Source organism: Trichoderma reesei (genome assembly GCF_000167675.1).
Source record: "Trichoderma reesei QM6a unplaced genomic scaffold TRIREscaffold_1, whole genome shotgun sequence".
In the NCBI taxonomy this organism is placed as follows: domain Eukaryota; kingdom Fungi; phylum Ascomycota; class Sordariomycetes; order Hypocreales; family Hypocreaceae; genus Trichoderma; species Trichoderma reesei.
Genome location: NW_006711148.1, coordinates 1330887 through 1354603, shown reverse-complemented (window position 1 = coordinate 1354603; position 23717 = coordinate 1330887). Strand labels below are relative to the sequence as shown.

Below are 23717 nucleotides of genomic sequence, written 5' to 3'. Positions count from 1 at the left end.
GTTTGGCCCTCGAAACTGCCGGAGCCGGCCGATCGTCCCTGGCCTGCTTCTTGGCGCTGCAACGGTTCGTGATAGGTTCCAGATTGGGGGGGGGGGGGGGGGGGGGCTGGTCTTTTTTCTTTCTCTTTGCTGTTGCTGTTTGTTGATGAAGAAGAAGAAGAACGTGAAAGAGATTCGATGATGATGATGATGGCTCGATGATGCTGGCGTCGTGTTGCATCGCCACCGGTTGCTCAGGCCTCCTCTAGCCTCGTCCTGCTCGAGGCCCTTCCATTCAATCCCCCGTGCTTCCCTCTCTTTTTTTTCTCCTTTCGTTGCTTATCACCGAATGCTTCGTTTCACTACATACACTGCTACTGCTACGGAGTAACATGCCTGCCTACCTTACTTGACTTTTATTATCATTATCATTTCCACTTATTCATTATTACTACTCTTTTATGTTTATCCCGTCTTCCCCTGCAACTTGCTTGTCGATCCGGTTATCTGGCTGCATTGCATGCGCATCCATCCATCCATCCATCCATCCATCCATCCCCCCCTGGTCCTCAAAATTAACGTGCCCGCGTCTCTCTCTCTCTTGTCCCAGCCACTCAGAGATAGCAGATGGATTTGGGTCGTGTGATTTGCACCGTCAAGGTTCTCGCCTTCTCTTTCTGGCATTGACCTTTCTTTCGAGTTCAATCCCACACACACTCTCTCAGCTTGGATCTTTTGCAAGATGCCCTAGCAAGTTTTCCCCCGGGGAACTTTGTGTGAGCGTTGCTGCAGGCTATCCTTTAGGAAGGAGATTCGATCGGGCTTCTTTGTTTGTGTTCATGCGGCATGGGGGTGTTGTCACTCTGTGAGCCTCGGTCTGCGAATTCGGGGAGATCCCGTTTTATGGTGTCGTAGCATCGGGGCTGTGGGCGGACTAGATACGACAACGGTTGAACTCGCAGATCGATTGTTGCCTTGTTGTGGTGTCATTGTCTATTATACGACGTTTTCTGCCTTGGGAGGGGATCGACGTGTTGGAGTCTGTATATAAATATGGGATGTGATCCCCCGTCTTCAACTCGTCTGGAGATCTCACCACAGCTCACCAGTCAACTCTTCTCTGCCACTTAGAAGAATCATCCCTCGCAGCTTTTCCTCCATCGCAATGGCTCCCGCTTCCCAAGTCGTCTCAGCTCTCATGCTGCCCGCTCTCGCCTTGGGAGCCGCCATCCAGCCCCGTGGCGCTGACATCGTGGGAGGAACCGCCGCCTCGCTCGGCGAGTTCCCCTACATTGTCAGTCTGCAGAACCCCAACCAGGGCGGCCACTTCTGCGGTGGTGTCTTGGTCAACGCCAACACCGTCGTTACCGCCGCTCACTGCTCCGTTGTCTACCCTGCCTCGCAGATCCGCGTCCGCGCCGGTACTCTTGTAAGTTTGCTTGTTTCGAGTCCTCGAAAAGACATGAACCTGCGATGGCTAACCAAAGCACCTCCTCTCTGATAGACCTGGAACTCTGGCGGTACCCTGGTCGGCGTCTCCCAGATCATCGTGAACCCGTCCTACAACGACCGCACCACCGACTTTGACGTTGCCGTCTGGCACCTGTCCAGCCCTATCCGCGAGAGCTCCACCATTGGCTACGCCACTCTTCCCGCCCAGGGCTCCGACCCCGTGGCCGGCTCGACCGTCACCACCGCTGGCTGGTAAGCATCATCATCATTGATAGCCGGGACATGCTGGCGTCAAATCCGAGTTTGCTAACCATTCTTCCAAAAAAACAGGGGCACCACCAGCGAGAACTCCAACTCCATCCCCTCCCGCCTGAACAAGGTCTCCGTCCCCGTCGTCGCCCGCTCCACCTGCCAGGCCGACTACCGCAGCCAGGGGCTCAGTGTCACCAACAACATGTTCTGCGCCGGCCTCACCCAGGGCGGCAAGGACTCTTGCTCTGGCGACTCTGGCGGCCCCATCGTTGACGCCAACGGTGTCCTCCAGGGTGTCGTTTCTTGGGGTATCGGCTGTGCTGAGGCCGGTTTCCCTGGTGTCTACACCAGAATCGGCAACTTTGTCAACTACATCAACCAGAACCTCGCATAAGCGATTCCCTGTGTTGGCAACCAAAGCAGTAAAAAAAAAATGGAAAAGAAAGCATCTTCTAAGTGGCAGGGTCCTGTTGGCTCTTTTGTTGATTGGTTATGTAGCTGAGGCTGTGGGCAAAATCGGGCTTCGCTGCACATGAACTTGACCTTATTAGTTCAGGTATCTAGGACTAAATCAAAGAAAAGAAAACCAAGTTACCTCACTGAAGCCTTCGATAAACCGTAGTGTGCTAGTTTCTTTGGAAAATGGTATACTGTGCCCAACAATAAGCAGCGCCATTGAATGGAAAGGCAACCGCAGGATTCCGAGCCTCACTGTGGCGGAAGCAACGGAAATGGGACTTATCGTGAATATCGACAGGTCTGGTAGTTCTTTTGTGTGTCATTTCGTATATTAAAACATGGATAATTCGCAAAATGTATAGTTACCATTCCATCGTTACTCCTTCGATCGCTGTGTGCTCTCAATAGGCTCCAACCCAAAGATATCGCCAGATCCAAGAGGATCTCTCTCGCCCACCTCTGCCGGCACCTCTCCGAACAGGAACGCGTTCTTCTCACGGCTCGCATTGTTCCCACGCCTCTTCTGTTGAGAGGCAGGTGATTTGCCTGCCGGAGGCGTCTGTGGGGGGCCCGATTCATCAGGTTCCAGCATCCAGGAAAATGAAGACTGTGCTATAGTCGATCTGGCAGGTATGGGGGCGGCCGGTCGAGCATTGAGGCTGACCTCACTCAACACGCCCTCTTGCTTCAGATCCTTGCTTGTGACTTCTACTGAGTCGGACAGCGGGTCTTTGATTTCCGCGGGCTTCTTCAACTGAGCTGGGCTCGTTGTACCTGGACCTGGGGCGGACGGATTTGTGCTGAAAGAGACAGGTGACAGAGGCTGATTCTCCTTTCCAGCTGCCGGGGCCCCCTTGACCTCTTTTCCTTCTCTTTTCGCAGCCGCAGCTGGCGTCTCTTCAGCCGTGGGGGAGTTTATCGTCGGAATGTCCATGGTGGAATCTTGAAGATAGATCTGCACAAACTGGACCTTGGCTGCTGCCACCTCAATCACGTCAAGACTCCTAGCTTTGTCCTCGAGATTTGACAGAGACAGCGCCCTGAGGCTGAGGACAGTCTCTTCGAGGAGGCTTGCCAGTTGCTCGTTCCGCCTCTGCATAACAGCCAGCGCCTTGGCTGCGCCATCATCGGCCATGGCGGCTCTCGAAGGGGGCGTAGAGAGACCTTCGTTTAGACCCTGCATGTTCCTCTTGATCTCTCCCACAGCATCTCGCAATGCTTGGTTAATACCCAGCTTTTCACCTCTCTCTAGCACGCCTTGGATCATGTTTTCCACTCCACCCTGTTGCTGAAGAAATTTGGATGGCGAACGAATTGGTGATCTCAAGCCAAAGCCCTTTCTGCGAAGAGACTCCAATCCGGAAGAGGGCGAGCCGATGCGTTCAGCAAGCTCGGGGCTTTTTGGCGTTTTGGGCACCTTTCCTGAGTATTTCTTGATCAAGGCGGCACCCCCGGCTGCATTCATATGATCACGTAAATAGAGCGCATCGTCGACGAATGTCTGAGGCCCATGCAACTGGTCCGGGGGTGGATATTTCAGGAGAAGTTGCAAACAGACAGAATAGTCGGACTCTAGCACTGATATGGACGGTCAGATTAGTCAGGACAACATCTCCAGAGCCGAAGAAGAAACTCACATTGCCAACGAATTCGCAGTAGCATGGCGCAGCAAATGAGGTCTATCAGGTCTAACGAAGGATCAACGGCCAGAATTGTGTCCCAAAGCACAAGAAACTGGTTGAATGGGAACTCTCGGCTGAACAAAAGCCGAATCCAGCGGCTATCAATCAGGTCAGCATCAGTCTATGAAGGGTCCGGAAATGGGTCGTCGCGCACATTAGGAAGATCTGAGGAAGTATCTCTATACTTGTGAGATGCGCGGCGAGTTCGGGATCAACCTTTTGTAAGCAGACTTCATGGATGAATCTGCTTCGCTCGACAATGGCGGAGCTTTGCTCTGGAAATCGAGCTTGGGAAGAACCGTCAGTGGGCGGATTAGGGTCTGGCACATCTTTGACCTCGTAGAACGACTGAGCGTGCTCCATCAACTGAGAGAACAAGACAAAGGCGTCATGTTCGATGAATGACCGGTCAATGGCCTCGAGCATCAGCTCGTCAACGCTATCCTCGGCATCGCTGGCGGGTACTGACGTGCGATCTAGGGAATCTTGCTCGACAACGTGTAATATCGGAGCCAGGACCTCATGCATGCCCTGTCGATAGCCTCCCCTGCTGGGATTCACCTTGCAGTAGATAAAAAGGATGTCCAGGATCATGCGCTGCATGTAGTCTTCATGGTAGTTTGCTTCATCCGGAAGCCTTTGCACGTCTTGCAGGATCTCTGCTCTGATGACCTCATCTTCGCGAACAGTATTCCAAGGAGACTTGGAGCGATTAAAATCCATGAAGCCCAAATGAGTAGAAGGAAGCCACTTACTTTAGGGTCATCGGCCAAAGGGTCAATGGCGAGTTCGGTAAGAGCCTCAGGGTGGTTTATAAACTTGAGAAAGTGGTCACGGCGTTCGTTGTATAGCTCTCTCTTGTCGCGGAGAGTCTGAGGCCAACCTGACCTGGTATCTTCACCGTCTTTGGATAAAAGAAAGACCTATGATGGCATCAGCGTCAACGTCAGACCACCATCTCCAGACAAAGACGGCACGTGTAAGCCCACTCACCTTCCAGCAGACGGAGCGGCAGCCCGATAAACAAGGACTCGAGGGCCCGTTATGGCGGACGGCATTCCGTAAGTCATCAAGGCTTGCGCAGTGCGCCTGTGTTGCCTGCCATCTCGCTCTGCAGGAGCAGTCAGTCGGCGGCCATTGACTCAAATTGTGGGATATCTAAACTTACTGTGTCTCTGTGAGCGACCTCATGCTGATAGTCCTGGCGGGCAAGGCTGGGCGGCCAAACTCATCGAGAGGGCACACTCCTTTCCGGCTCTGCTTTGAGTCTATAGTTGCATCGAATTTGGCCGGTTCTTGAATATTACACAGGTCGCGACCTCACTCTAGAGGGGGTGAGAACAGTCAAGGTTGGGTTGAATCGAGGCTGCGGAAGTCAATCGCCATCGCCCCGCATTTGCCGGCGCGGACGCAGTACAGGTACAGGTACACGCACGCTCAGCTGCCTCGGATCGCTGTGGGCGGGTCCCGGCCTCCCGATGCCGCGCCTTAGAAGGCACCAGCAAGGCTCTGAACCGGCAGGTTTAGACGCTTCGTGCCAAGGTCCCAGTACATGAGCCCAAGCATCGCGTGTTCCGCTTAACCCAAAAAGGTACAGGACACTCCCTCGATGATGCTCCCTAACCTTACGACAACTTGAACTGCTCGCATATGATAGAACCGCGTCTCGCCTGTGCAGCGTGACCACGAGGCAGCTGCTCGTCTTTTTCTCGTCCGTCACAGTTGAAGGAGTATGCATCTTGATATCCGTCAGCATGTCGGCTGATCTGTTTGCCGAATTTGCCAACAGCAACCCGCCACCTCCGCAGCAGCAGCAGCAGCAGCAGCAGCAAAGACACCAGTCACCGATTCCACCGGCCGCAACTGGCCAGCAAACGTGGAATAAGCCTGCGGCAAAGGATCCCTTCAGCTTTGGCTTCAACGATTTCACAACAGCAGCAGCGTCACCAATTGAGAAATGGCCCCCCGTCCAGTCTCAGCCGACCGCAGCTGTTGGCTGGCCTGCGTCCACAGCGGTCTCACAAGCTGCGCCAGCATCGCAGGCATTCAACGATGCCGATGACGATGGCTGGGGAGACTTCGAGACGGCGGAGCCTACGCCGGCGGCATCTACCATCAACAAACCTTCCGACCCTTTTGGCAGTTTAGCCTCTCCAGTTAAACAGCCTGATGTTGTGAACAGGCCCTTCCGAGCGCCTACTCTCGACATCATGACCAATACGTTGGTCGACATCCAAGCAAAGCCAAAGCCCAAGCCCGAGGGCACCGGCTTCTCATGGAGTTCGGCACAGGGCAATTCAAGGCTGTCCATGAACTTGGCACCTAAGGATCCCAATGTGCTGTTCGATGCCGATGATTTCGAGCTCCAGGGACCGGATGCTGATGACGATGACGATGAGTTTGGTGACTTTGAAACGGTGGCACCGGCACCTCCGCCATCGAAGCAAAGCTCTACTGCCAATCCCGCACCTTCGAACAATTCTGCTCAATTACTGGACCTGCTCTCCCTTGACAATCCGCCGCAGAAGCCATCAGCCCCAAAAGTCACTCAAGTCACTCACAGACAAAGCCCTCCCCAGCCTCTGGGAGCCTTGAGCTTTGGGGCGGCGGTGACAACACTGCCGAACCCGCCAAAGTCGCCATCTTTCCAGGAGCGAAACCCTTTTCCAGACCTTGGGATCAAGACGAGTGTAATATCCGCCAAATCTCCCACGAAGGCGCGTGATGCACCAAAATCAGCAACTCCAGTTACGGCATGGCCAACGACTAAACATAGAGCAACACCTTCCGGGGCCAAGGCATTCGATGATGATTGGGACGCTTGGGACGATACGCCTAGTGCACTCGCCAACAAGAAGGAGGCAAGATCCAGCATTGATCACTCTGAAGGTTGGGATTGGGGCGCTGGCGATGAAGGTCAATCCACTGCCATGAAGGAAAACGATGACGACCCTCCTCCGACCAATGTTCCTCCGCCATCCGTCATCTTATCTGTTTTCCCCGATCTCTTGAGCTCAGCGAATGCCTTCTTCAAGCCAATGTCCGGCCATAGTGCCTCCATCAAACAGCAGGTTTTGTCCAATCCCAAAGCAATTCACTTTCTCCAGGGCTATATCCTCCTCGCCACCACTGCCGCTCGAGTGATTGCCGGCCGCAAACACAGGTGGCATCGTGACAAGATCCTGGCGAAAAGCATGTCCATCTCCGCTGCCGGCAGCAAGGGCATGAAGCTCGCGGGCGTGGATAAGACACAATCGGCCCGGGAAGACAGAGAGGCAGCAGACGTGGTGGCTGTATGGCGAGAATACGTTGGACGCGTGCGGTCTGCTGTTGCGGCTGCCAACGCCGAGGGCAAGCTGGGCCTCAAAGTCCCCGAGCTGAGCGAGAATATGCAGGTCACGACGGCCAAGATGGTGCCGACGGCGCCCAAGCCCTGCGTAATATGCGGGCTGAAGAGGGAAGAGAGGGTGCCAAAGGTCGATTACGACGTTGAAGACAGCTTTGGGGAGTGGTGGGTTGAGCACTGGGGCCACAGAGCCTGCAAGAACTTTTGGACACAGCACGAGCAGAAATTGCGTCAGCGTTGATGGGCGAGTCGAGTTGTTTAGTTTTTTACTCCTCTTATCTGTAGAAAGAGCCATATAGAGCTGAAATTTAGATCGATCACCTAGTAAGGACTGCCTATTGATCCATCAAGAGGTGCACCTGACCACGAATACGAGGAAGAAGTGGAAGCAGCAGTAGCATTGGTTTCGAGACAGCCCCGGGTTATAACGGGTTGGTGTCGTCGTAAGGTAGGTCGAGAATGGATAGGGGGAACCACGCACATGTATGAACAAGGCACTACAGCAGTGGCTATTCGGAATTGGGCAGAGAAAGCGCGGTATCACCCCGCGTTTGGCAATCCATAAGGTGCATGTATACCTACATGTAGGCAGCATGTGTGCAGTGAGGATTTGGCGGCACGGCACTGCAAATAGTCTCCCCAAGATGATTGGTGTATCAGGTGTAAGCTCTGCAGCTGAGAATAGTTACTACTTCAACATATGTCACCGCTAGGTCCGCATAGGCCGGCAGTAGCTCAGCAAGCTTGGGACGCTGATTGACGGGATGAGGGCGCCATCGCCAGATCAGTAATAAGGGTTTCCTTGGGTTGTAGTAAGCTGCAGTGCATGAAGCCAAAGCAGCAGCGTGCATGTAGGTGGTCGGTAATAAGTCTGGATATCGGGATTTGCTTGGGCGCACGTAGTTGTCTAAGCTTTGAACCACGCAGCAAGCTTATCCCGATTGAATGAAGTGAGGATGCTCTATCAAAGCATCGAAGAGCTATTCCATTGCCATACTTGTAGGCTGAAAGTGCTGAGAGAGAGAGACGACTACTGCCTTCATCGAAAGGGGAATAATTCGCGGCTGACCACTACCTATAAAAAAGTGCGTTTGTCAGCCTGTAGATGTTATGAGTTCACGGAAAATCGGAGCTTATCACATTCTGGAACTGTTCCAAAGCATTGCCAGGCACACTTGTTATAATTCGTAGAGGGTGAAGATGTGCGGAATCCGGGGGGCGTTCTGCCTCATTGCCGCTTTAGGCAAGCACACCAGGCGCACAATTTGACTGGCACAGTGAGCTCGTGTGGCAAACGATAAGGTACCTGTACTCTCCGGGAACAGACCCTTGACGTAAGGTACTGCTACACGCAGGAAGGCAAACACCAACTGAAGGGACATACAGGCCAGGTATTGCCAGGTACGCCACAGATGGCGGCCCCCCTGGCAACAAACGACACAAGTTTGAACTTGAAGACAGAGCAGGAGGCTGGAGGGTTTGAAGGTTCAGGAGCAATGTAGTATCTCCAAGTATGGGCGTAGAGATGTGCCGCTACCTACCTAAGTATCCCGCAGGTGCCCTCACGGCTATATCCGGGTATGCCTATACCTCCCAGGTACTGATGACGCAGAATCTTCACCTGGGAAGGGGCTGCTTCCAGTCTCAAGCCACACTTGAGAGACATGCATGACCGTTCCTGGCGCACTGAGTCGCCTGGCTCTGGCTCTGGCTCTTCTCGCCTCGTGCTCTTTTTTGCCTTGTCCGCTTTTGGTCGAGCAGGTCCAAGCCGGGCTGTCCAGCGGTCCAGCGGCTACGGCAGTGACAGCTGCAGCGGCGCCAGCGGCCAGCACAGCGCCTGTGGCTCGCTAGCAGGACTGCCCTAGTGGCGCTGCGGGTGGCTCTGGCTGTTCTGCTGCAGCGCTGCAGCAGCTGCCCTGCTTGACCTCTGCCGCTGCCGCTGCCGCTCTGCCTCCCCACCTGACTTTCTTCTTCGGCTCCCCCTCCAAGAAGCTCTCGCTCTCTCTCTCCTTCACCTTTGCCTCCAGTCTCAATCCCCGTCCGTCTCTTTTTCTTCCTCTCACTCTTCTCTCCTCCCTCTCGCAACTCCTCACCTCTTCCCGCCCCGACCCTTTCCTCGCACCCTCGCCGACCTACGGTTTTCCCCCTTCAACCTCCATCTTCCCATCTTCCTCTTGCGCACTTCCTTGCCCTCCGGCATCGTGTCGCGTTTCTCATCGCCCGCTTCCACCCACTCGCCTCTTTGACCCCGCCAAATCCCTGCCAGCACCACACAAAAAAAAGAGTCTGGCAACGCCTTTGACATTTTGCCAAGTTCTCACGGCCAGCCTCGCTCCCTCTCATCTTCCCGACGTTCGCACAGCTTCCGGCTTCTTGACGTTCATCCGGTAAGTCCTTTTTTACCGCTCTTGTATTCCGTCTTGAGCAACGGGACGCGGCTGCATTTGCATCATCTGCCGCCGCAGCAGTTCCGCATGTTGCCACCAGCAGACGAACAACGGCCTGTACGCACGTTGCGTCACAGACGGTCCTGCTCTGCGCGCGTCTCCATGCGCGGCTTCTATCGAGGCTCAGGTGGACTTGATTTGAATCGAAAGTAGACTGACGAATCATTTGCCAGACATTTTTCATCTCGGCAACACGCTCTGATACCACACCTCCACCTCACCCGACCCATCTCTTCCGTTCCTTCCTCGCCTTTACCTCCCACGCAGCAGTCATGGCAGCTTCCCAGGATATCCTTTCGCCCAATGGCGGCGACATCGTCGACTCCATGGACCAGTTGAAGATGGACGAGCGACTCGGCCCCGACGGCGAGCTCGCCCCTAAGACGGACGAAGAATATGCCCAGGCTCAGCTGACCTTGCGCGCCATTGTTTCCTCCAAGGAAGCCGGTGTCATCATTGGAAAGGGCGGCAAGAACGTCGCTGATCTCCGTGATGAGACCGGCGTAAAGGCTGGCGTCAGCAAGGTTGTTCAGGGCGTCCATGACCGAGTCCTCACCATCACCGGCGGCTGCGATGCCATTTCTCGCGCATACGCCATTGTTGCCCGAGCCCTCCTTGAGGGCGCACCCGTCGTCGGTATGGGTGGTGTCGTCCAGAACAACGGAACTCACCGTACGTATTCTCTACTCTCTTATGCTGGGACCTTTGCTAACGCTGAGCCCCAAAACAATAGCCATCAAGCTTCTCATCTCCCACAACCAAATGGGCACCATCATCGGCCGACAAGGCCTCAAGATCAAGCATATCCAGGACGTTTCCGGCGTCCGCATGGTTGCGCAAAAGGATATGCTGCCCCAGTCTACCGAGCGCATCGTCGAAGTCCAGGGCACCCCCGAGGGTATCCAGCGAGCCATTTGGGAGATCTCCAAGTGCCTTGTCGATGATTGGCAGCGGGGCACCGGCACTGTGCTTTACAACCCTGTCGTCCGAACTCAGTCGTCCGGCTCTGGAAGCCTGGGCGGCTCCGGCTACGGTAACGGCAGCGGTCGTGACTACGGAAGCCCTCGCGTGATGCGCACTGGCAACGGAGCCGACTTCAGCAACGGCGGCTCGAGGCCATTCAGCCGTCGCTCTGATTCCGACGCTGCGACCCGCGGCCCTCCCACTCACGACGAGAACGGTGAGGAGATCCAGACTCAGAACATCAGCATCCCCGCCGACATGGTTGGATGTATCATTGGCCGTGGCGGCAGCAAGATTAGCGACATCCGCAAGACCTCCGGAGCTCGCATCTCTATTGCAAAGGTAAGCATCAGCAAATCGGGCCACAGCTCTTGCCATGTCCAGAGTCGCGACTAACACACGATAGGCTCCTCACGACGAGACAGGCGAGCGCATGTTCACCATCATGGGCACCGCCAAGGCCAACGAGTCCGCGCTGTTCCTACTCTATGAAAACCTCGAGGCTGAGAAGATGCGTCGCAGTCAGATGCAAGACCAGGAGTAAACCAAGGACTTTCTAATAATGAGCACGCTGGCTGTTGCTTCATGTTTCTCGTACCACTTGTGAATGAGCTGTGTTTGGGCTGGATTTGGCGGATTCAGGGCGTCCAGATCTGGTTTGCCGCAAGGCTCCTCTTTCCCCCGCTGGAACAGGGACAGGATTATTGATGATTGCGGTTCATCGCCAAAAAAAAAAGCATTCAACGCAGCCACCGTTCTGTTTTGTTTGTTTTTGCCTTTCCTCCTTCTTTACATCTCTTTCCCTCTTCTTTCACTTTCTCCCTCTTTATCCCCAGTTATGCTTTCTCACGTGTCATTTCTATCTCCACTGGCCCGCCATCAGAACGATTTCATCTCTACTGCGTGGGCCGACTCTCGTGTCGATGAGGCCACTGCTCTCCGTGTAGAGCAGCTGAGCATTATCCCCGCGGGCAGGACTCATTCAATGTCTCCGAGTACCACGCAAGGATTTATCGAATATTTCTTACCTCGACCTTTTGACTCGCACGCCTCTCTCCCTGCGCCCCACCGCCCAGAACGGTTGTGGCTGCGCAGGCTCAATATCCATCAGCATATTCTCAACCCACGTCTGAGATGATGGCATCGATACACCCGCGTCGAAGTTGCGCTGTGTGGGTTGGCCGGTGCTCCTTGCGAGCACTATCTTCCCAAAGCACCACTTCGCTTCTCGGTGGCACCACTGTCACATTCACTCTCTCCTCGACTCTCGCTCCGCGATCCCTTGTACCATCCTTATTCCGCAAATCCGAAACCACAATACTCTTACGCAAGCAACAAAAACCACACCAATCCTCTTACTTCACCACTCGCTGCGCGACGACCGATATGTGCAACCGACTCTCTCAACCACATCATCTCCCACCCGTGCCCTCTACCCTTGTCACCGTTCTCCCTGACCGTGGATGACGACTCTCTTTTCTCTTTCTTCAAGCAGGAATCGGCAATACCCCGCGGCATGCACGAAAGGCATGCTCTGCGCATGAAACGGATCTGGGACTGGGGATGTCTAGATAATAGTGCATCTAGTCAGTCGTTGTGCAAGAGACTGAAATATATTTGGACGCAAGCTGACTTGACTGTGACTTGGTTTCCCTGTGTAGCTGCCGTGTGTGTCGTCGTAGTTCGTAGTCCGTGATAGTATCCTGGTCATGGCCTTCCACTTTAACATTGCCGGCAGTAAGCCTCCCAGCATCGGCTCTAACCGGAAGTGGAAAGTGTGCGTTCGGCAGGCGGCGGCAGGCACTCCACCAGCCTCAGGGTCCCTCCTTCCCCAGACGTCAGAGCGCGCCGTGGCTGCGAGATGAAGCCAACTTGTCAACTTTTCAACTTTGTCTTCCACTGAAACCCTCGCCTTCATACTTATTCGGCACAATTGGCGCCGTCACTCCCTTTTCTTCCCTCGCTCGTTTAGTTGTCTCTCTTGACTATTTTGCTCCTTTACTTGCTCTGCCTTTTGGCCTCTCGTCCCTACTCCCAGCAGTAAAGAATCAACCAACGATATCGCGACCGCATCGCTGTTCTGCGCACTTCGACGACGCGCTTCTCCGTCTCTGCTTGAACCATGGCGCGCTCAAAGCAGCCAGCCGTCAAGCGCGAGTCGTCTTCCGAGTTCTTCAACAAGCAGTCTGCCGAGTGGGAGGATGCCAATGGAAAGGAGGTGAAGGCGACGAACGGGCACACGGCCCCGTCTACATTGGCGCAAGATGCGAGCAAGGGCGAGGCGGGCTTGGTCCAGCTTGTCACTGCAGTCGCGGGCATTTACGCTTCATTGTAAGTTCTTTAGCCCACTAGCAATCGGCGTCGCGATGCTCTCTCTTCCTCTCTGGACTATTTTCGCTAACTTTGCGCGCGCGCGCGCGCAACAAAGCTTGACCTGGGCGTATCTCCAGGAGAAGCTGACAACCAAGGCTTACGGCCCGGTCGACGCACCAGAGGTGTGGCATTTCCCCGTCTTCCTCAACACGATCCAGTCGCTGTTCGCCGCCGCGGTCGGCTTCGTCTATCTCCTTGCTTCGACTCCGAAAGGCGCATCGGTGCCGCCCATTTTCCCGTCGCGCAGCATTCTCGGCCCGCTGGCGCTCGTCGCCATCACCAACAGCCTGGCCAGCCCCTTTGGCTACGCCAGTCTTGCGCACATTGACTACATCACCTTCTTGCTTGCCAAGAGCTGCAAGCTCCTTCCTGTCATGTTCCTCCACATTACAATCTTCCGGAAGCGCTACCCCATCTACAAGTACCTCGTCGTTGCCGCCGTCACCACGGGCGTAGCCGTGTTCACCCTCCACTCGGGCCGCAAGCACAAGAAGTCTGCCCGGTCCGAGGAGGCAAACGTCTCTTGGGGGCTGCTGCTGCTGGGCATCAACCTCCTCTTTGACGGCCTCACCAACAGCACGCAGGACTACATTTTCCAGACGTTTCGCCCATTTAGCGGACCGCAGATGATGTGCGCCAACAACATGATGAGCACCGTCGTGACGTCTTTGTATCTCATTGGTAGCCCTGCGCTCGTGTCTACGGGGATCGGCGAGTGGCTGGGCATGGACGTTGCTGGCAGTGCTGGCGAGCTGAATGCGGCCTTGGAGTTTGTGACCAAGTACCCAGCCGTGTGGAAGGACGTCTTGGGCTTTGCAGCTTGCGGTGCCCTGGGTCAAGTCTTTATCTGTACGTCTGCCAACAAACTTCATCTCGCCCTTCTCGCGTGATTTGACCCTCCTTGCTAACAAGACTCTTTTTTCTAGTCTATACCCTATCCACCTTTTCGTCCGTCCTGCTCGTCACCGTCACCGTCACGCGCAAAATGTTCACCATGATCCTCTCGGTCGTCGCCTTTGGCCATCGCCTCACGCAGATGCAGTGGCTTGGTGTCGGCCTCGTGTTTGGCGGCATTGGCGTCGAGGCGGTCATTGCCAGGAAGGAGAAGATGGCCAAGGAGGCTGCCAAGGCGAAGAAGTCTTCTTGAGCGAAGAAAAGAGAAAAGAAAAACAGCAAAAGAAAAGGGGAGTTAACGGACCGTGATAGAAGTCAGGTTTCTGCCTCTTTCTTCTTCTTGAAAAGGTACATATATTCTATCCATTTGGGAACACTGCTCGACAGGGTGGGAGGCCACACGTACATATATACAACACTCTTGGCATTTTGGGTAGTCGCTTCTTGTTGTTTTATTCATTGTGCACTTCATACATCATGGCGTTTACTGGCATCTCTTAGAGTAGCTCTGATATACGGGAGCGGGCTTTTATACAAATAGACCATTCGAGTTAACACGGGAGTCAAGATTAACGGCTTGAGAAGTAGGGGTGATGTGCGTTTGATATAGTAATTCGGTTTGGTGTATTTTCTTCTTTCTTTCTTTCTTCTCCTCTCCTATTCTACCTAAGGTAGGTATCCATATATTTTGCCTCTCTTCCCGTGGTATCTTTCTCCTTCTGTCTCTTCATCTCTATCATTGGCAAGGACTTGTCAAGCCCAGCCCCTCCCCTCTCTCAATGCTCTTCACCGAAGACCTGCTTCTTCCAAAACGTGGACCGCCTCTGGGGAGATATTATACTACCCTTTGATTTCCTTGTGTGTATACTAAAATCCCGGGGGGCGACATAAAAAAAACAAATGGGAAATAAACGAAAAAGAAAAAACAAATGCCGACAAAACGAGATGGAAACCAAGTACTCCCCCTTCCCCCACCACGTACCCAAGTTTTGCTGTTATCCAACAGCCTGTCCTTTAAAGATGAGAAAGAAAAAAGCGAGCGGAAGATATAGACACAAGAGAAAACATAAAAAGACAAAATGTGATAGTTACATGGTTAAATGAAACAAGTTTTTGGTGATGATATGTGCGAGAGGACATGGCTTGCTCTTTCTCTTCTCTTCCCACAAGTATCATGAGCCAACCACAACCGCCAACCACGACCAGCTTGGGAATTGTCTGCGAGCTGTTCAGTCGGGTAACAGCGTGGTCGAGAGGAGAGGAGAGTAAAGCGACAACGCAGGAAAGGAACGCAGGTGTTTAGAGCCGCGCATGAACCGGCCGGAATTAAGCCAAGCCGGAATTGACGACTGGTCCCGCTTCCCTAATGCGTATGCCGATCAATAGCTCTGTTGTACACCGTTGAACGCCTGAAAATGCGATGGAAATATCACGGGAGCTGGTAGACAGCGGATAGTCGGGAGTCATTTATACAACATCCTTCAGCCAAAGACACAGGCTTTGCCACTCTTTCCTTCTAGGCCGATGTGCTCTGTATGGATATATAGTGCGAGAGATATGTTCGAAGATGTCATGAGAGCGTGGTCAAGGCCGGTTATAAGATGTCGTCAATGGACCGAATGATTGATGCTTCGCCTTTGGCTGGCGGGCTGCGCGGATCCGCGGTTTGAGTTGGCCTCCCGAAGGAGAAGAAGGAATCCCGGCTGAAAGCCGTCTGCCGCGGGGAGAAAAGATTTTGCGGCAGCTCCTGTCGCTCGATAAACCTCATCCCAGCAATCGACGGGAAGCCTCCCGTGGAGTTGTTGGCCATTTCTTGGTCCCTGGGAGACATGAGGGCATCGTCTGGGAAGATGGCCGAGAAGTGAACAGCCTTGTCGTTGGAACTATGCATGGGAAACGAAGACGAATAGTCCCGAGCACCCAGAGTCGAATAGGATGCAGTCGGCTTCAGCCTAGGGCCGCCCAGAGGAGCCAAGCTTGGCTTCGACCGTCCTTGCGCTGACTTTGGCCGCAAAGGAGGGGCCTGGAGTTTGAAAGGTGAAGGAGATGGCGGCGGATGAAAGTCCGTTCTTGACTGTCGAGGGCTTGGTTCTGGCTCATTGATGATGGGCTCCATTTGCTTGGCTTTCTTGTGTTCCGGCTCCATGCGCTCTGCCTGGGGCTTCTCGAAACTGTCTCTCCACGAAAATGTCAAAGGCGCCGAAGCAGGGCCCGGGGAGATGGTCTCGAGGTCATTCGGGTTGCCAGGATGGAGACTCAGAGGAGTCGTGCTCTCACTTCCCTGCCTACCTTTGCCGTTTTCGGCTGGGAGGGGTGCGGTGTGCGGCTCCTTGGAAGGCATCTCAATTGCGTCGGCGGACAGGGTCAATCGGTGCTTGGACGGACTCCTTCCACTGCGAGGTCGATAGGGCCCAGAGCCTGGCGGAGAGCGCTTCTTCTTCGAAAGCTCCTTCTGGAAATCTTGCAGCGAGTACATCAGCTTCATATTGGGGCTGATCCAGCGACTCTTGGCCTGTGCTGCGTGGTACGCATCGTTGACACTGAAGTCGGGGTTTTGATAGAGGCCATAGGCAATGATGAGACTCGCCGAACGACTAGCTCCCTGTTGGCAGTGGACAAGCACCTTTTTGCCTTCCTTTGTGCGGTTCTCAATGGTCTCGCAGAGGCGCATGAGATCAGGCGCAATATCGGTGTTGTGATCCCATGGAATGTGAATGTACTCTGGCCTTCTGAGAGGATTGGCCTTTGGCGTCGTGGGTGTAAGCATATCCGTGTCCATCGGGCTGCTGCCGTCAGAAGGCTGAAACTCCCATGCGGTAGCAAAGCTGGAGTTTGACGCAGCCGTATCCGGAATAGGGCTCAGATTGGACGAAATTCCTCTGCCACGAGCGGAAGGGCCGTGCAATGATGGCTTCGCCTGCTCTTGCTTAACCTCCTCACGCTTGGCCTCGAAGGGGTTTCGAACTTCGTGGGCAACGTTGATGACGACATCAAAGCGAGAGGCTTCCTCGGCCGTAGGTTCCAGATACAAATAGACATTGTCGCCGTAAATGGCAATTGGACCATCAGGGTATCCTGGACTTTTCTGGTCTTCATTATTCTCGTGCTCCCGAAAGGGGTCGTCAAAGTCGTTTCGAGATGCGAGTTGGGTTTTAATGGGAGTGTCCTCTTCGGTAATGGCAGCATCAAAGGTCAAGTTCATGCTCGACTTCATGGGCCGCAAGAACTCTGACAGCCCTGACTCATTGCGCTCCAAGACCTTTGGAAAGGTCATTCCCCCCGCGGGCCCAAATGTGGCTGTTTTCAGAGAGGTAGAGGACGGGAAGGACGGCGACGACGTCGAGTGCTTGAGGGCGCGGCGCTGCAGGATGGGAGGCATGCCTGGCGATGCCGGCACTTCCAACGATGTCTGCTTGATCAAATCCGAAGCATTGGTCTTGAGGCTGAGAAGACTGGGCTTCCTCTTCATGGCGGGAATGGAGGGCTTGATGAAGGAAGGCGAGCAAGGTTTCGACACCATGGACTTGGATGAGGCTGCTGCCGTCGGAGGCTGGATGGAGAGACCCTTCATGTTCCTCGGCTTCCTCGGAGCTGGAGACGTCATGGGACGCTCCAATGCGCTGGCCTCCGAAATGCTGAGCAACGAAACTGGGTTGGAAGGGCCACTGAAGCTTGCAGAGTGAAAATTACCCAGCGGCAGCAGGTTGAGCGGAGAATCCGGTGACGACGATGGCGACGGGTCTGAGAGGGGTGAAGAGTCCGTGGTGGACAACGTAGTGGTTGGAGAAGAGTCATCGGACTCTGATGTCTGTGTCGAAGTGCTGTCGCGATGCTTGTGGCTTTGATCTGGAGCAAGACAGGCCTGGAGATGCGGCTGCGATGAGGATTTGGGTGCCACCTCGAGGAACTTGGACCCAACCACGGTGAATGTGTCCCGGTCTGCCATGGCCTCGGATTCTAGATCATAGACGGACATGAAGGTCGGTATCTGGTCTTCGTATATCTGGCGCGCGGCGGCTGAGGGCATGGTTCCGAACAGAAATTGCCCTTTCCTTGTATCAGAGGCTCGAATCTCGCGCGCGCATGAACCCCCGGTACTTGACACGTGCGTTATTGCGTGATTGCGCCGACTACAGCAGCAGCTTGGATTATTAGGAGTGAAGCGGCTCGTTCGAAGATATTATGCCGCTTGGAAGAAAGAGAAAGAAGCGTCAAAAGATGGACAAGAGAGCGAGCGTTCGCATAAATGGTTTCGAAAAGAACGGAGTGGCGAAATGCGAAGAACGGAAAATGAAGATTGAGGTCGAGAACGTAGTCAATGGACAGCACAGCTGAATCCGGAGGTTGACAGTTCGCGATACAAGAAAGGAAGTTGGCAGGGACCAAGCGGTCGGGATTGTGGCCCGAGAGGCGTCGTATCAGCCGGCGGACGCAAGCAGCTGAGGCGCGGCACTGGGTGTTTGTGGCGGGTTTGAGCGGGCCAGAAGTCGACACGGGAGGAGCAGGAAAGTAGAAAGGCGAAGGACGAGAAACGAAGAACAGAAACAGCCGCGGATGGTCGACAGGCAGGACAATGAGGCGTGCGAGGGTCCAAATCGAGTCGGGTCGGGAAAGGGAGCTGCAAGGAATGGCACCAAAAAGTCGAGGTGAAACAAGAACGGCGCCTAATTAGCGGACGGCCACATGCAGGTGGGAGGGACGGGATAGCCGCTGGAGCAGGAAAGAAGACGAAGGGCGAAGGGCGAAATGCGACGGCGGAGGAAGAGAAGAAGGCGAAGGACAAGGCGAAGGACAAGGACAGGGACAACAAGGCAGCGCCAAAAGGGTGCAGATGCCGGATCCTGCGCGAGGGCGAGCGGGAAGGGGGGAGGGCTGCGGATGTTGCGAGAAAGGGAAGAAAGAGAAGAGAAGAGAAGAGTTGGAAGACGAGAGAGAGAGAGAGAGAGAGAGAGAGAGTCTAGAATTTGGCGTTGGCGTGACGGTGTTTGAGAGGCTCGCCAGCGAACAAACGGCGACTGGGGGGGAGCCTCCAGGTCACTAGCAGCAGTGCCTAGCACCCGGTAGCGGTACAGGTACCTGAGGTAGCCTCAAGCTGGAAGGGGCACTGGGGCGGGCCAGCTGCAGCAAGCAGCGCTTACTCTCCATGTCTAGATCACTTGTCGGGTCCCCTCACTGAGATGTGCTGAGCTGCGCTGCGCTCTGTACGGTAGGTGCTCGTACCGGTACTTCGCGCCGGGTGCGAGGTGCGCCTTGCTATCGACGCTACGGGACGCCAGGTAGCGGTGACCTTGTCCGGCATCCAGGGCAGGGTTCCGCCGCTCAGCCACCACGGCAACGGCGCCGTCAGACCAAGTACAGGCTACCTATGGCCCATCGACGGCGCTACCACAGATGCCTGCGGGAAACTGAGGGTAAAGCACCTTGAAAGTTGCCCCGAGTCCTTGGGTGATGCTGCCCATGCATGGAAAAGGCTTTTTTCTGCTCGTTTCTCTCGCCCTCCACAGCGTGTCTGGCAATCAATTGCTGCCTTTTGCCTTGCACTGGAGTTGACTGCTAAAAGTAGACACGCGCTACCAACTGGAACCTGCTTAGGCGCAACATGAGCTGCATGCCCTTCGAACCAAGGCGGTGCCTGCCCCTGTACCTGTGACTGTACGTGTACCTGTACTTGCACCTGTGCCTTACTGGTCCCTCTCCGTCTGCGCACCTCGTCCGCCTCCTCGCGCAGCCGCCCGACGGGCTGCAGGTAAGCATTCAGCAGCAGAGGAAACAGGTTAGAAAACCTGCTGAGCATCTTGCGCATACGTCTCGAGTACCACCGCCGCCAGCATGACCTGCTGCGCGCTGCACGGCGCCGCTCTCGTCCAACCAAGTCCGTCCAGCGGTTTTCCCTGCAGGTCCTTGGGCGTCCCTGGAGTCCCTGTACTCGTACATGCTCGTTAACCCGTAGGGGTCGAGCCCCACCTCCTCGTTTCGAGTGGTTGAGCGGAGGACAGGGATTGCGTGCGAAACAGCGCCTAGGCTAAATATAGCCCTGCCCAGCCCGCCAGGCGCCAACAGCTGGCCAATCACAGGCCGAGCGCCCAAATTGTCGTGCAGCGCGACTTCTTATTTTTGGCCCTGCTCGGTGGGGCCCCGTCATGTCTTTCCGCAGCGCAGCAGGCCAGAAATTTTCAAAGAAGGCGCCTCTGCTTGCTGCCCTTTCCCGCGTGGACTATTCGTACGAGTATATTGCACTGGGCTACACACTGTCTGTTTTCTCTCGTGCTTGTCGCATTCTTCTTGTTCTTCTTCCCTTGCTTATAGGTAGCCTCACTATCCCTCTCTCGATTCTCTTTCATCTCTCGGGATTCACCTTGAACTTATCGTTCCTGTTTCTGATATGAAGTTGCTCCGTTTGCCCAGCTGTTTCGGGTCTCCGGTTTACTACTCCCCCCTTCCCACTCCGTCTTCTGCCCCGTAGCCATTAAGCTCCGTCGCGCTGCCTCCCGGAAAATGGGGACGGTGACTCCGTATGGCAAACGGCTGCGGGCACGGAGGGCCAATAGTTCCAATAAACGCAGCCAGAGGCAGCTGAAGTGGCAAGATCATCTTGTCATGCGTCTTCGTTCGTCTGGCAAGGTATATCTAGCGATGATGACCTCATCTCGAATCTATCACAGTCAAAAACTTCGAGGTCCTTCAAGGGTGAGGGGCGATGTGGACGTGATAGGTATGATCAGCCACGTCTCCGAGTTTCACGCACATCTGCCCATGTCAAAAAGACGCAGCAAGGCATAGGCATGTCAGTTCAAGCACAGCATTCTTTTACGTGTATGTACACGCATTTGGCTGACCTTGGCATCGATATCACAGCCACGCTCTCCGTCCTCCCCCGGCTTCTAAACCATAGATGCTGCTACTACATGTACCTTATTCAAGGTAGCTGCAGACACCGTATCAGATAGCCACTGACAGCAGTGTCCTACAGGTCTGAGACTGCCGGCAGCAGGAGGTAGTCATATTCTCCAGTATTACTCCGTACTCCGTTGCACCAGAATTTCTGTCTCGGCGTGATTGGCCCAAGTTCACATATTCTCGTCTCTCCGTTCTCACTCAGCACCCAAGCAAAGCCATTACACGAGCCTAGTTGAAGCCACACGCTGACGACTAGAAATCCCATTGCCTATAAATAGATGATATAGATGCTATTCAGCATTGGTTGCCGGCCATGTCAGTCCGTCTGTTTGAGTCAGTCAGTATCCATCAGGTCTCGATTAGATCTCACATGACCGCCCGTTCGGTAACATGCCACCACAGATCGCTACCGTGGCCGTGTGGTAGTCCTGGCTAAAGTGGTCAGCGGAGTTAGAAATAGCCAACCATGTCGCCATGACCTGATTGCTTCCCGTCCTCCGCCTTACTTGCAGCAGCATCGTGCAGTATCAAGGAACGCAGCTGGTGCATTATGTGGAGAAATCGAAGGCACCGCAAGGGTTCAGTTGGTTGGGATTGGATGGGCGAGATGGGCTCCCATCCTCTGCGAATGGCTTGGCTGCTGTTCTCTCAATGCAGCACACCAAGGGATTAGCATTCCATGTCCGAAAGGCAAGCAGCCGTTCCATATGTACGAGTACAACCCCAGTGGAAGACGCCAAGTTCTCGAGCATCAACCCGGTCAGCAATCAATCGGCCGCCTTTGAGCAAAAGCGCCGGTGCAGGGCCAACAGAGGGCTGGTGCACAAAAGAGCACATCGCAATTTCATTCCGCCGATCTGCACGCCACTAGCATTTTGCTACGAAGCTGTAACACGAACCTGCAGATTGTCAGATGGTAAGAATGTTCGTGAGAGGGCGAGCATGTCCGTCCTCTCCACACTGTCGAGCTCCTACTGCGGCAATTAAGGTACCATAAAGTTCAAGGCATTGGCACCGTGGCCATTGAACAATTGTCGACCGTCGACACCGCTGTCACGAGCTACTCGCCGTCTTCGAGTTGTTTGCCTTCATTTCCGAGCATCAAGAAACCACGTGGACCGAAAGGGGCCTGAGACGCGATTGGTTATAGCATGCAACCAGAGTCCAGGGTGCAAATAAGCTACCGACCTCAGTAATGACCTTGCCAAGACCGACATCATGGGGGTGAAACGCGGTTCCCCCAGGCGAGCTTTCAAAACACCGCCGTGGCGGCCTCATGATGAATCGTGCCTACATATGTCCCAGTCTAGGTGAGAGAGGAAGATGATGACGAGGCGTCTTGACTGTCGGTAGCACAAAGTGGCTTTTGTCTGACTAGGTAATGTATGTATGATACTGGCACAGCTTGCTTTGTGTAGGTAGATGGTGGTGGGTAACACCAATACCAGAAGCCCAGTGCGCTTCACGTCTTTTACGGCAATAAGCAATGAGATGTAGGGTAATATGATGTAATACATCAGGAACACTGTAAGAATCCAGCCCGAGAGAGCTGGAGAGAAAGCTTCTTTGCCACGCATTGACGGGCATCGGAAGGAATTGCATGACACAACGATCTCCGTCCATGTTAGCTAGCACACGCCGCTAAAACATTGTCGAGCATCGCTTAGCAGGATGCGAAGAGGTGATGAAACGCGAACCCTGTTTGCCTCCTCAAGTGTGACGTCTGTTCAACGCCGCCGTGTTTTGAGAATGTGTTTCAGAGTTTCTCCAGTATCTGGAGACAAGAAGGATGCTATCAATCTCACGGACTTGAATAGACAGCCAGAAGGTAGTAATAATGAAAGGCGAAAGCACCGTGTCATGGGGAGAACAACCAAATAGGCGTAACGCCATGCTGGCTTTCATCGGTGCAAAGTGTCCGCAAGGGACCCCGACATGCTGCCCCCGTTTCAATTCGAGAATATTTGACGAGAAGATTCCACCCCTGAAAACGACACGAACATGACTCAAAGCTCATCTTGTTATAGGCCGTCATTCTTGAACAAGGGAGGTGGGACGGAGTTTATATGGTGTTTGTGAGTGCTTGATGAGTACTTGGACCTACTTCATACCTAGGTACCTAAGGTACTCTGACCGAGAATCGCTCACCGAGCGGTACTATCCAAAATTGGACGGAGCGCGCTCGTGAGATGATGCAGGCAAACAAAGTCCGAGTTGTCAGTAACAAGCTCCACATTCAGGCATCTCAGTTGGCAGCTCGACCCGTTGACAGCAAAGCCAACGTCAATACAAATATACCTAGGTAGGTATGTCTGACAATGAGGTTCTTATCACCGATCCGTTATGGGAAGTCGGTTGCACAAGCGCTTGGATGCAGTTGGACGGATACTGCTCCCTACTACTGTACCTTACCTACCTACCTACCTAGGTACGTGTTACAGATAAGGTAGAGCGCGCACAGGCGATCGGATCGTTCCAGATTGGCGTCGAAGAAAAAGCAATTCTGCATTGGAAAACCTGGGGACGGACGGATAATACTCTTTTCGTACTCTGGCAAAGCGCGGCGAACAAGACACAAGTCGGACAAGGTGTCCCCTTCCTTGACCAAATTCGACAATTTCAATTCAGATGCTCCGGAGCGACTGTCAGCCCAGCCCCTTTGTCAAGAACAAAATGAGATGGTCTCTCCCTAAGGTACCTGATAAGGCGAGAATGTGTATGTTGCCTGTTGAGGTGTCTATTGAGTGGGTAGGTAAGGCAGTAGGTATTGCTCCGCGATGTACAAGTAGTACTCGCAAATGAGAAAGCTACGAGAACAGAACAGTTCAACCGAATACCCTCGCCAAGCCTGATACGCAAACGCTGGTTGATGGCCCTTGTTGTTCCATGTTCGGGATGAAACCCTTTTCGGTACTTTATTTCCTGGGCACATGGAGGCGTTTGCAGTCTGTCGGTCTACCACCTAGCAAGCTA

At 54.2% G+C, this 23717-nt stretch overlaps 6 protein-coding genes across 6 annotated transcripts; 4 read left to right on the top strand and 2 right to left on the bottom strand.

Moving 5' to 3' along the window:
• The first annotated feature begins 1097 nt into the window (after window positions 1-1097).
• On the top strand, window positions 1098-2206 carry TRIREDRAFT_73897 (trypsin-like serine protease). The gene is made up of 3 exons (XM_006961594.1): window positions 1098-1408; window positions 1484-1683; window positions 1762-2206. The coding sequence occupies exons 1-3, from the start codon at window positions 1145-1147 to the stop codon at window positions 2075-2077; spliced, it is 780 nt and encodes a 259-aa protein (XP_006961656.1). The 5' UTR covers window positions 1098-1144; the 3' UTR covers window positions 2078-2206.
• Window positions 2207-2518: 312 nt separating this feature from the next.
• Window positions 2519-5015, bottom strand: TRIREDRAFT_102723 (uncharacterized protein; the record flags this gene model as incomplete). The annotated part of the gene is made up of 7 exons (XM_006961179.1): window positions 2519-2850; window positions 2917-3720; window positions 3780-3922; window positions 3979-4526; window positions 4580-4747; window positions 4818-4935; window positions 4993-5015. The coding sequence occupies 7 exons, from the start codon at window positions 5013-5015 to the stop codon at window positions 2519-2521; spliced, it is 2136 nt and encodes a 711-aa protein (XP_006961241.1).
• A 563-nt stretch (window positions 5016-5578) lies between these two features.
• TRIREDRAFT_21226 (uncharacterized protein) lies at window positions 5579-7411 on the top strand (the record flags this gene model as incomplete). The annotated part of the gene is made up of 1 exon (XM_006960921.1): window positions 5579-7411. The coding sequence occupies one exon, from the start codon at window positions 5579-5581 to the stop codon at window positions 7409-7411; it is 1833 nt and encodes a 610-aa protein (XP_006960983.1).
• Window positions 7412-9275: 1864 nt separating this feature from the next.
• TRIREDRAFT_73895 (uncharacterized protein) lies at window positions 9276-11124 on the top strand (the record flags this gene model as incomplete). The annotated part of the gene is made up of 4 exons (XM_006961593.1): window positions 9276-9557; window positions 9791-10289; window positions 10351-10922; window positions 10987-11124. Exons 2-4 carry the CDS (start codon window positions 9890-9892, stop codon window positions 11122-11124), a joined length of 1110 nt encoding a protein of 369 aa, XP_006961655.1. The 5' UTR covers window positions 9276-9557; window positions 9791-9889.
• A 1442-nt stretch (window positions 11125-12566) lies between these two features.
• Window positions 12567-14085, top strand: TRIREDRAFT_43974 (uncharacterized protein; the record flags this gene model as incomplete). The annotated part of the gene is made up of 3 exons (XM_006961014.1): window positions 12567-12911; window positions 13009-13802; window positions 13880-14085. Coding segments are annotated over exons 1-3 (1209 nt in total), but the record flags the coding sequence as incomplete, so codon positions are not given.
• Window positions 14086-15390: 1305 nt separating this feature from the next.
• TRIREDRAFT_119697 (dual specificity protein phosphatase) lies at window positions 15391-18317 on the bottom strand. The gene is made up of 3 exons (XM_006961178.1): window positions 16788-18317; window positions 15851-16724; window positions 15391-15799 (listed from the first exon to the last, which is right to left on the bottom strand). Exons 1-3 carry the CDS (start codon window positions 17872-17874, stop codon window positions 15442-15444), a joined length of 2319 nt encoding a protein of 772 aa, XP_006961240.1. The 5' UTR covers window positions 17875-18317; the 3' UTR covers window positions 15391-15441.
• Window positions 18318-23717: the final 5400 nt, after the last annotated feature.